The sequence below is a fragment of the Cylas formicarius genome, unplaced genomic scaffold (assembly GCF_029955315.1).
Source record: "Cylas formicarius isolate icCylForm1 unplaced genomic scaffold, icCylForm1.1 PGA_scaffold_9__14_contigs__length_23061073, whole genome shotgun sequence".
Taxonomy (NCBI): domain Eukaryota; kingdom Metazoa; phylum Arthropoda; class Insecta; order Coleoptera; family Brentidae; genus Cylas; species Cylas formicarius.
The window spans coordinates 2,017,493-2,030,591 of NW_026844365.1; the positions used below are offsets into that span (position 1 = coordinate 2,017,493).

Here is a 13,099-nt window from a genome sequence, read left to right on the forward strand (position 1 = left end):
ATCCCCGAGGAAGTAACCGCGAGGCGCACGTGTCGCGTCCAGAAATACCGAAACCGCTGAAAGACGCGCCCTGCGGCAGCGTTAACGAGCACCAGGTCTCCCCCGGGTATGGTCTGTTCATAGATATAAGAAAGTGACCAATTGCTTTTGAATGGGATTATCCAAGGGTGGTCATTAACATACAATGTAACAAGATTATTACCTAAACTTTCGGGATTTAAATTCAGGTAAAATTGTGGTCCGTAATAGAAAATAATTTTATACCTATCCGTGTTTAATATTCTTTCGTTTTGTAAACTACTTAGTTTAAGTTTATTAGTAATCATTCTTATTTCGTGTGTATTACAGCTTGTGTTGAATCGTGAGCGAATTATGCAAAATATGTGCGAGTCTAGTGTATCTCAGGAGATGCTCCCGCCCAAATGTAGAAAACACTATTCTATTGAGACTAAGGAAGTTATAAACAATGTTTATTTGACTCTCATTGAACGTGGTGCCAGCAAGCAAGCATCTTTAGAAGAAAAGGAAACATTGCCGAAAGTTCCAACATAACCTGTATGGAAAATTGTGAATAATCGCATTTCAGCGAAGAAAAAAAGAAGCGATGCTGGCATTTTCTCGAGTATAGCTGAAAGTGATCAAGAAAACTGGCAAATTTTTTATTTAAATTTTAGAATTAAAAATAAATACATACATAAATAAATAAATATCGTTTGTATTTTTCCTAACAAAACCCCAAATAATTAAATTCTAAGCAAAGTACGGTCCTGTTCGGCCATATTTCATTCCTACAGCTTGCCCGGGTCTTTCCTTAATTCGCATCAGTTAGTCACTTTCTTATATCTATGAACAGACTTTACTTGCCGTACGCCCTGGACGCAGAAACAAAACATCTGCGACGCAACGTGGACTCCACGTGTCCGCGGAGGACGCAGATGCTCCCGCGTTCCAGAAATAATCCCGAATTTTCCGAAACACGAAATCACGAGAGGAAATAAAACAAACCAAGTGCCCAAAGAACGCCCATCTAGTAGTAAACCACGCCCGGTAGGCGTGGCTAAGGGCGTGGCATGGTCTGAACGTGCGTTGGATAGTACTAAAAAGTGGCAAGGAGTATTCAATACTTTGGAGTTTTAGTCAGATTTATAATACGACCATAAATATTTCGTTTGTCAGTTTTGAAATCCAGATCCAAAAATGTTGGCTATATATATATATATATATATATATATATATATATATATATATATATATATATATATATATATATATATATATAGCGAAATTGAGAGGACTCCGCACACAGCTACAGCTACTTGCAACTTACAACTACTTAATATTTTTATAAATCGATTGTAACACTTCTAAAGTTTTCTTTAACTTTTTTTTAAGTACTTTTTTGTCAACATTGAGATTTTTCAGTTCATTAGGTAATTCATTAAAATATTTTACTGCATAATACACATAGCTTCTTTGCCCAATGGCCAGTTGGTGTCTGGGCAAAATGATACTTTTGTTGCGAGTGTTCATTCGATTTTGTATATATTCATCCAAAAGCTTGTGTGATACTCAGTGGTCTATCTGCATCTTGTTCCTTTATTCTAATAAGTCTAAGAATACGCTTCTGAAGCCGATCTAACGGGTCAAACGAAGACCTGTAGAAACCTCCCCAGCATATGACTATAAACGTAAGTTATTCCTAGATATTTACTACTGGTAGCTCTCTTCAGACTCACACCACTAATCTTGATTTCAATATCCTGTGGAACAGAGTCTCTATAATTTCCAATAGAGACAAAAACAGACTTGTCTGTGTCGAGTACCAGCTTATTTTGATAGAGCCAGGAGCATATAATATCCAGAGTCGATGACATGGCTGTTGAAAGTTCGGGCCATGATTTTGCTTTCATTGGTACTGCACTATCATCAGCATATGCTATTAAGGTATCTTGCAAAACCAACAAATCATTTATATATAAGATGAACAATATTGGTCCAAGTATTGAGCCCTGAGGCACTCCAACATTTGTTTTACCTTGCTGACTTTAAGTACCATTCACCCTTACAACTTGGCGTCTATCTTTCAGATAACTTGCTATCAAGGACAAACTCACACCCCTTATTCACATATTCTGCAATTTGGACACTAGTATAACGCAGTAGCGTAACGCGTGCGGAAGCCAGACCATCCGGTTTCCGCTCATTTTTCAGGGCTCCATAAAAATTATAAATATTGGAGGTACAGTTCCGGGAGTGGGGATTTGTTTAGCAAATTTGCTGATCTTTTCACATCTTTTTTAACATTTCGAAAATTTTCATTATTTTTCGAGATATTCAAAAAAGCAAAACTCTTTTTTTTTTCACTTCATAACTTTTGGAACCTTTCCTTAAACTTTCTATATAATTTATTAAACAGAGGAAGGTATAAAATTATTTTCTATTACGGACCACAATTTTGCCTGAATTTAAATTCCGAAACTTTCTTATATCTATGAACAGACCATACATGTTGACCAGACTAGCAGCGGCACCAGAGTATCGTATGGTACGCGACGTACGTCAGCAGCGTTACGTCACGGACGGTGCCGTTCGTCAGCCCGCGACAAACTCGTTAATATGAAATAACCGGCTCAATGAAAGGTTTATCCGTGGCCGTAACCCGATGCCAAAACAAACCCCGCACCCTCGCGCGTCTAATATACGGCCGATCAGTCATCCGACGAGGGGCGGCTCGCCCCTAAGACCCCGTAAACGCGGGATTATCTTGCCGAAATGAACATGTTACTCAGAGTCGCCGAAAACGCCGCCCGCTCGCGTTTTATTTTACATAAAATATCGATCGATGAATATTTCATCGGGGTTTATCGGTTCGGACGATTACCGCCCCCGCTGAATAATTTACGCGGCTCCAGTGGCGTACGGAGCCGTCCCCCGTTCAAATCAAACTAATGGAAGCCGTGGGGGGAGGGCGACGCGGCCGCCTTTTCATTACCGTTAAAAGGCGTCACGCGGCGCAGACGGGGGCGCCTTTGATTTTCCCACCGTGCGTTCCGTCCGCGGCCCGGCAGACACCTGCATTTTTACAATGCCCGGTTCATCTCGGACACCTGAGATTATTTTCGGCATTCCTTCGCATGGGAACGGCCGACGGCTCCGTTTTTCTGGGAAAAAAAGCGACAATGGCGAATTCCGACGTTTTTCCCACGGACGAACTATATAAACGCAGCGTAAAATTCGGAGGTTATGTTATGTCAAGTAAACTGTTTTACAAAAAGCTGGAAAACGTCACTCGGAAAACCATTAGCCAAAAATAATGCCCCGACAAGTTTCGATGACGTAAGAATAATAAGTATATTACCGGCACTATCAAAAATATACGGAAAAGTTCTTTATAACTCAAATGTATACCTATATAATGGATAATAGAATAGTACCAAAAAGCTATGGGTGGCTTCATACTTTTGCTAACTATGTTATTAGCAAGGAATTATATTGAGTGTAGTAGAGTTGTGTGGTTCTTACGATTTTGCAGGTATTTTTCATATTTTATTTGTTGTTCATCCATTTTTTATTTCAATAAATAGTGCGCAAATTATAAATTATATAAATAGTTGTTTAGGGGTTCAGTAGAGTAGCTATTTAAAGCTAGGCTGTGCCGCTTTAAATAGCTTTATATATATATATATATATATATATATATATATATATATATACATATATATATATATATATATATATATATATATATATATATATATATATATATATATATATATATATATATATATATATATATATATATATATATATATATATATATATATATATATATATATATATATATATATATATATATATATATATATATACATATATATATATATATATATATATATATATATATATATATATATATATATATATATATATATATACATATATATATATATATATATATATATATATATATATATATATATATATATATATATATATATATATATATATATATATATATATATATATATATTCTTTATATTTTGTTTTTTCTTAGACCTTCTCTATATTTATGTTTAGCTTTTGGTTCTTGAGTTATAGGTCTTTGTATTAAAAGCGATTAAAATTTTTTGTCCATATATTGACGTTTCGGTCTTCTATGACCTTCTTCAGAAAGGGGTACAGTCTAAAATTATGTTATAGTACAGTTCTTTTTTTTTTACATATACACAACGGAATTACAAAGAACCTTACCAAAAAGAGACAAACACAAATCTTAAAATTGAAGAGGTAGCATCATATGGAAGTTTATACTTTAAAAGCGTTTGGTTTTGTCATAGTGCCTAGAAATATTATTGTTTTGGTTTTTTCCAACTATGAGAATAAAAAAGTCATACCCTTGATAAAAGATAAAAGTCCAACAAAAAATGATTTGTATACGACACACACATAATACACACAAATTTAACGAAACAGTTAAAATATATATAAGAGTTTAAAAAATAATAATAATAATAATACCGATACGCGAGGTTTGCTCGCGTCGACGTTACTGTAAAAACATCGTACGATGCACGATTGTTTTGGTGCAAGGTTCAGAGGATATACAGAGTGTTTTTGTTAATTTATAATTTTTTTCTTTTATTTATTTTAAATTATTTTTATATATTATAATTTTATATTAATATATTCCTATGTTGTATCTTTCATTGTTGTTTTACTTCATATTTTTTAACTAAAAGTATATATATATATATATATATATATATATATATATATATATATATATATATATATATATATATATATATATATATATATATATATATATATATATATATATATATATATATATATATATATATATATACTTTTAGTTAAAAAATATTAATATTGCATATTGTTTTTTTTTGTTATAATGAAGGCTATATATTATTATTATTATAATTATGTAGCTTTCGAAGTTCATTCATTCTTCTGATAAAACTTGTGAAAACTTTTTGATAAAACTTAAAATTCACCTTACTTTTTGAACACGCCCCGTATAATTCGTAGTATTTACACATTTTCGTTCGACGTATTAAAAATATTTTTTTTAAATTATTAAATCCGTAAAATGAATCCAAGATTTTTAGAGCCTTTTGAACAACATTTTCTATATATTTTTACCGAAAAGTTCAGTTTGTCACCTAGGTAGAGATCATTTTTAAAGAACCAATTTTGATGTTTTTAGATCGTCTGCGTACAAGGCCGAAGTGTAAAAAGCACTTGCCAAAATCGCACAGGAAAATGGCAAACATTAAGAATTTCAAAGTGCATTGTTTTTGAAATATAAGTAATATATATTTTTGAAATAGCGCAAGATCGATGTTTGGTTTGCTCAGATCGGAATCGTCTCACTCGAGATAAGCGAAGGAGGTGACAGTATGTTTGTTTGAGAACACCTGCATTTGTTTAAGCGCTTCGTAATCGATGTCAAATATTGGTTTGTCGTGAAGAAAGATAGGTAGGGGGGACAAGACGACAACCGGGTACAATTCGGTACGATGGACCTTGTTGAGGTTACGTGTACCGCTCAAAGTGCGAAGTCTGAGAAGGTGCGTATCGTTCCGCTGATAATCATGAGTAAGCATGAACGTTCCAAAGGTTCAGTTAAAAATTAAGTTTACTGGGGACCACGAAAATAGTCCGTTGTTTTTACGCAATTTCAAAGAAAATGATATTTCATTTGAAAATCTCCCCAGGCTTCACCTCAACACTCATCAAGGAGAAATTGCGTCCCATATCTATGAGTGATTTTTGATCCAAAGTTGTTATGGGAGCCACCAATTAGAAAGATGATACAGAAAGCTTCAGGCGTAGTAATATCTGGTGGGGGGCACATCCCTCTACCTTTTACAAAGCTTATGTCGGACCCCATTTGGACGACGAATCCGCTTTTTAGTTGGTTGTTCACGAAAGACCATTGCTCAATTAAACAAAATTCAATTCGAGGCATTGACAATAGCTCCTACTAACATACTACTGGGGGAAACAAGTGGGATGGAAGCGACATAATCATTGCTAAACCAGTTTCTATTATTGTTCTAAGCTCTGTTCAGGAGTTAAAACTAAAAAAGATAGTAATAACTCCAAATTATTTGAAATGAAGAAGAGGGAGACTTTTCATTTAGTCTGTACAGACGTTATGTGTTTATATGTTATGTGGAGTAGGTTCTGCTAGACTTCGCCTCTTCTCTACTGCATATTTGAATATAACAATATAGGCAATTTATTATTATTTCTGTGCACGTAAGTTTATATGTACGAAATACAATGTCAAAAAGACAAGGCTAAACATATTTTAATCAATACAAAATCATTTTGGGATTAAATTGTTTATGCCATAGTGCGTCATGGCCGGTAATAATTTGGCACCTGTGGGGGGGGGGCTAAAAAAAACACGTTATAGAAATAAAGACTATATATTTGTTTATATCATCTTCTACCTTGTCTCCGAGAGACGCATAAAATATATAAATTTATTTACACGAAGGAAGAGGGGGGGAGGGGGCGAACAACAGTTTTTTCTCTCCTGTTCTCGCTCACACACGCTCGCTCTCGCTCGCTTCTATACACGACAATGTACAAGTGCGCAAAAACTAACTATACAAGAAATCACAGAAAAAAACACGTCACGATGTCCTGCGCGTTAAAAATAAAAATAAAAAACAGAAATAACGTATAACAAGATTGCAACACAACAGGTACGACACTGTTTCTATCTCGTTCCACGGGCGTTTCGTCAAATCAGTCGGTCGCCGACGGCGACTTTGGAATGAGAAGGATGAGGGGGTCTGGGGGAGGGGCGCCGCCCCTTCAACACGACGACGGCCTGTCGCACGGCGTCAAGGCGTCGACGGTCTGAAAAAAAAAACTCGATCAGTTTTCGGTCTCCAACTTTCAGCACCATACAGTAGGCTGTCAATGTGTCAAATATATTATATTTTCTTTTTTTTTGTTTTATTTTTATTCCTAGTATTCCATGATATTGCTTTTTTGGCCCTAGTCATCCTTTTTTTTATTAGAAAAAGCCCTAGACAAATTTTGAAACGCAATCTTAACCACGTCGCCAAATTTAAACGGAAATATTGTTAAAAAAAAAAGTCGACGAGTTTCCCCCGGGGATCTTCTCGCAACACCCTGTATGTGCATTATGCGCGCATCTGTGCGAACACGTGCGTCTTGCAGCTGTGTGTGTACGGGTAAACATCGCGGAGAAAGGACGGCAGGGGCGGCGCGGACGGGCGGACCGCGCGATTCCCGATTTCTATCGACTTAAAGCCAAATTACATAAAGGTAACTCCATAGTCGGCTTATGTTTGCGATTTTAAAATTCATTGGTTTAATGGATAATGCACAAAAACTCTTCAAATCCTTCCTATCTGACAGAACACAGTGAGTTATAATAGAGGACATGCGCTCACTTCAGGAGTGCCGCAGGGCAGCATCTTGGGCCCCTCTTTTGTGAACCATTTATATTTCTCAGCTATGCTGATACATATATAAGAAATTGCATGACCATCAAACCAGAGGTCGGGACAATGTGGTTATGACCTACTTAGTTAGCTTAGAGAGGAGTCAAACTGGTGCAAGACGATTTTTAATTAATCAAAATTTTTATTCTTTTGATGAATATTTGGATTTCAATTATACAAGGTGCAATTTAAGTACATCTTATTTTGTTACTTTTTGTTTGACGTATGTAAATCACCTGTGATGGTAACATTAATAAAGTATTCCTATACACAGCTTTCAATGACAGTGTCTTATAAATCCTAATGTAACTGAAAAACGCTTATGGTACTTTAAATCTAATTTATTCTTATAGATATTATTTATCACAAGACACCAGGAGGCTGCTGAACCACTGTTCTAGTGTTTACAGCCCTTGCTTCGACGCAAAATCATTAAAAACAAATAAAAATAGAAATTTTCTTTAGAGCAAACATTCGTGGGCTTTATTTGCAGGGAATTACAACAGGCAAATTCTCTGGACTGGTGCAGTAATACAAAACTTGTTAATTTCTGTTCAATTTTTCTTATTCTTCTCCTTTTATTCCCGGCTTTTCAATTTTTCTTCCCTCTTGGATATTTCTTGTTGATTTACTTAATATATAAGGCTTATTATTAAGACTTTAACAGTATCCGGGTTTTCGAGACTTTTGCTGCGTATTTTCCTAATTTACTTACAATTATATATATCTAATCTAATCGTATTATTATTATTTTTGTTTTCGATGAATTTAGTTCAGTTGAATGAAATACCCCTTATATTTTTCCGTTATACTTTACTTTTTTACTTCAGAAAAGGTAAAAATGCTGTCCAAGCGAGAAAAAAAATTGACGGATGTGTATGGAGAAGGCGTGTTAACAGTACGCCAGTGCCAGAACTGGTTTGCAAAATTTCCATCCGGCAATTTTGATGTCGAAGATGCACCACGGTCTGGAAGGCCGGTCGAAGCTGACAAAGATGCGATAAAGGCATTAGTTGATGCAAATCGGCGAATAACCGCACGAGAGATCGGTGAGAGATTAAATTTGTCGAATTCGACTGTTTATGGCCATGTGAAAGGCATGGGCTTACCCTCGAAGCTCGATGTGTGGATGCCCCATGTCCTTACGGAGCGGAATTTGTGTCGTCGCGTTAACGTGTGTGATTCGCTCCTCAAACGTCAAGAAAATGATCCATTTTTGAAGCGGATTATTATTGGGGACGAAAAATGGGTTATATACAACAATGTTAAACGCAAGAGGTCATGGAGCAGAAAAGATGAACCGGCTCAAAGCGTGTCAAAAGCCAACATTCACCAAAAAAAGGTGATGCTCTCCGTTTGGTGGGATGTTTTTTGAGCTTTTGCCGGACAATACAACGATTAATTCAGAAGTCTATTGTCATCAACTGGACAAATTGAATGATTCACTTAAAGAGAAGAGGCCCGAATTAATCAACAGGAAGGGTGTAGTGTTCCACCAGGATAATGCGAGACCTCACACAAGTTTGGTCACTCGCCAAAAACTTTTACAGCTTGAATGGGACGTACTGCAACGTCCACCATATTCTCCAGATCTGGCGCCTTCCGACTACTATTTGTTCCGGTCCCTGCAAAATTTTTTGGATGGCAAAACCTTTACCTCAAATGAAGATGTCAAAAACCACCTGAACCAGTTTTTTGCCAGCAAGGACCAAAACTTTTATGAGAGGGCAATTATGTTACTGCCAGAAAGATGGCAAAAGGTGTTGGACCAGAATAAAATATTTATTCATTATACGAAAACTGTCTTTCATGTTCCCCAAAAAAAACGAAATGACTTTCCGAACAACCCAATAACAAAAGTATGAATAGCCATTTTGTTTAATACGTAGTCAATTTGGCCTGTCCAGGACAAATTACTGTCTATGAACAAGCCCAAATACTTGACAACGTTGGTCTGACTAATCGATTTATCCTGCATTCTAACCAATAAGCTCTTGTTCAAATCTTACATTATAAATAATAAAGGTCCCAGTATGCTTCCCTGTGGGACACCGCTGGTGAGTTCTTTTGATCACAGAAGTATTACTTCTAAGCACAACTCTTTGGTCACGACCCTTCAAAAAGGACTCGATCCAGGCGTAACTATCGCTTGAAGTCAAAGAACATACATAATGTTTTATTATTCTGATCCAGGTTCGAGACTATTTGATCATATAAGGAAACTAAACAGTCTTGAATAGCGAAAACCAAACTGAGAATTCGAGAAAAATTGCTCCTTCTTTAGCCGCAAGTAAAAACACTTTTCCGATATTTTGTTTACTGTTAAAAAAACTGATGATTGCACACTTTTCTGTGGTTTTGTTTTTTTATTTTTTCTCAAAAATATTTTGGAATTATGAACTATTATCGCTTCCGTTTTGGCTAGGTGAAAAGGCAAATTCTCTACCAATTCCTATGAGATACAAAAATACCGTGAAGTGCTTTATTTCAAATGAAACACCCTGTATATTATCACATATTCTATTGGAATTTCGAATGGTGGATCATCATGTCCCTATACCTAAACATTCGGTATGGTCTGTTCATAGATATAAGAATGTGGGAATGGGATTGTCCAAGGGTGGTCAATAACATACAATGCAACAAGATTATTACCTATAGTTTCGGAATTTAAATTCAGGTAAAATTGTGGTCCGTAATAGAAAATAATTTTATACCTACCTGGGTTTAATATTCTTTGGTTTGGTTACTACTTGTGCGTAAGTCCATTTCAGCGAGGAAAAAAAATGCGATGCTGCGTAAAATTTACTAGTTATACGAGGAACAAAGCGTGCCTACATTAGATATCTTAATTAGGAGGCTTGAAAAAGATGAAACTGGTGTTAAATGTGGCAGAACTACCTCATGGAAGTGTATTCAACACATGGGTTTTAGAATTAAAAAAATTGACAAAAGGCAAGTCTTAATGGAATCTTCTAGAATTCGGAAATCGCGACTGGAATATCTAGAAAAAAATAGTATTTACAGAGAACAACAAAGGATAATTATTTACTTGGATGAAACCTGGTTCGACACTTATGATACCCCGGAAAAGGGTTGGGTTGACTCAACTGATAAGTGTAACACAAACGCGCCATCAAAAAGAGGTAAAAGAATAACTATTTTGCATGCTGGCTCTAATGATGGTTGGATTCCAAATGGACTTTCTCTGTCTGCGAAAAATATTAAAGTTTCTTCTCTTGATTACCATGAAGACACCACCGCTGATTTATTTGAAAGTTGGTTTAAAAACAAACTAGTTCCAAACATTCCTCCTAATAGCGTCATTGTAATGGACAATGCAGTAGACAGTTGACTAAAACCCCTTCTTCATGTGACACAAAAGCAACAATCCACAACTACATGTATAATAACGACATTTATTTTCACGAAGATTATACCAAAAAGCCATTAATTGAGGTTCTACAAAGCTTGATCCTACAAAAGGAATACGTCTGTGATGATTATGCAAAAAATCTAGGGCATACAGTTTTAAGACTTCCACCTTACCACTGTATATTTAATCCCATTGAACATGTTTGGCCCAGTGTTAACTCAAATGCCCTCAAACTTATAGAAACCGAAGTTTTTAACATCCCTCCACAAAGTTGGGCAAATTCTGTTAAACATATAGAAAAAGCAGAACAATCGTATATCCATATTGCAAATAATATAGAATAAATAACAATTAGAACAGGCGATGATAGCGATAGTGATACTGATATATTATGTCAATAATTTTAACTAATTTAAGTAGCTAATAAACATAATTTGTAATTTTATTTTAGATTTTAACATAAATACATTCATAAATAAATAAATATTGTTTAGTGTCTTTCCTAACAAAACCCCAAATAATTAAATTCTAAGCAAAGTACGGACCCGTTCGGACATATTTCATTCTTACAGCTTGCCCGGGTCTTTCCTTCATTCGTATCAGTTAGTCACTTTCTTATATCTATGAACAGACTTTATCATATAGAACTAAGATATTAGGAAATAGCAAGTTAAGTCCAAAATTTTAACTTTTTTCCGGCTCCAGTGCCGGAATAAGTTTCAAAAAAATTTGAACAAAAAAGTTGGACTGAAAAGTTGACATCGGCTTTGCTGTTTTATCTTTCTTTTGCGTTTGCTTTGAAAACCCACGTTTTGCTGAAGGTATTTCTCTGTTTTCGTTTTTTATTTGTTCTCAAAAATATTTTGCAATTATGAACTTTTGTCGTTTCCGTTTTGCTCAAAGAAAAATGAATCCAATTTTTACATCACACTTTTGTACCTCGCAGGAAGAGCGTTAGTTTGGTAAACCTTGTAAGCAATAACATGCTTCCCTAGCTCAGTGTCGTAGAAGAAGGGGAATTAAAATCAGAAAAGGAAATTCTGGAAATTGAAGAAATTCAAAGACAAAATAATTTCTACATGGTTATAAACATCATTTACAATACGTTATTTACAGTTTATCTTTAATATATCTCACAATACGACAGGCAATTTAATTTTAAACGGTTGTTTATGGAATAAATTTCAATAATAAATAATACGACATTTCAAAATAAAACTTGAAGAGAAAAAAGTTGAACTGAAAAGCTGATATGAGCTTTGCTGTTTTATCTTTATTTTGTGTTTGCTTTGAAAACCCACATTGTGCTCACGGTAACCTATTATTTTTACATCACACTTTTGTATCTCGTAGTTTTGATCAACCTATATTTTCCGGCTCCAGTGCCGTAGTAATAAATATTTCAAGTCGAAGGGGAAAGCAATTCAGAAAATTGAAAGACAAAACGAACTGGATATACTTTTTTTGCCACGTCAAAAACAAACTGTAATCGGGCAGCCCGCCGCCCCCGCCTCAAAGAAAAAAATTAGGTCGTCAGCTTACCGTGACGTTGTGCAAGACGGTGGCCGCTTCGCACGGCGACACGATCCGATTGGGGCTCCGCCTCACTCCCAGCGGTTGCCTGGGACTCGCCGCTGCCTGGCTCTTCTTCTGGCCGAGGACGGATGCCGCATCGAAAGCCTCCACCGTCGTCGGGTGGGTCTCCAAAGCGCATTGCAGGTCGCAAATGTAATCGATCACGTGCTGGATCACCTCCAGCTTGCTCAGTTTGCGGTTCTTCGGCATGAACGGCACCAGGTCCTTCAGCTTCGCGAGGTACATCTGGATCTCCTCGTTCTCGAGGTCGCGGGAACGCGACACTTTGCCGCCCGCGACCGCCGCCTCCGACCGCACCGCCGTCACCGCGCTCACTACCGCTTTCATAGTCGTCCGGGAATTTTCGGGAAACGTGGCAACGTCGCTACTACGCGCTCCGATCGAACTACCGACTGCGAACGCGAAATGACGTGCGGGGAGCCGACGCGGCCGTTTTATACGACGCCGGGTGGGGGTAAAGCGACGACCAATCGCCGCGGAGGAGTGGGGGAGGAGCATGCAGGTGAGAATGGGGCGCCGCGTCGCCAATAGGGCGCCGCCGGCGACGCCGCTCCGGTGCGACGTCGCTGCCCCGGAAATCGAGTTTCGGTCGCGAACTTCCAAAAAAGTATCA

The 13,099-nt window shown here is 36.7% G+C and overlaps 1 protein-coding gene across 1 annotated transcript; it reads right to left on the minus strand.

Annotated features, from left to right (window-relative positions):
* Positions 1–6,460: 6,460 nt before the first annotated feature.
* Positions 6,461–12,882, minus strand: LOC132707730 (protein extra-macrochaetae). The gene is made up of 2 exons (XM_060679660.1): positions 12,433–12,882; positions 6,461–6,900 (listed from the first exon to the last, which is right to left on the minus strand). Exons 1-2 carry the CDS (start codon positions 12,811–12,813, stop codon positions 6,856–6,858), a joined length of 426 nt encoding a protein of 141 aa, XP_060535643.1. The 5' UTR covers positions 12,814–12,882; the 3' UTR covers positions 6,461–6,855.
* Between the last annotated feature and the right edge of the window lie 217 nt (positions 12,883–13,099).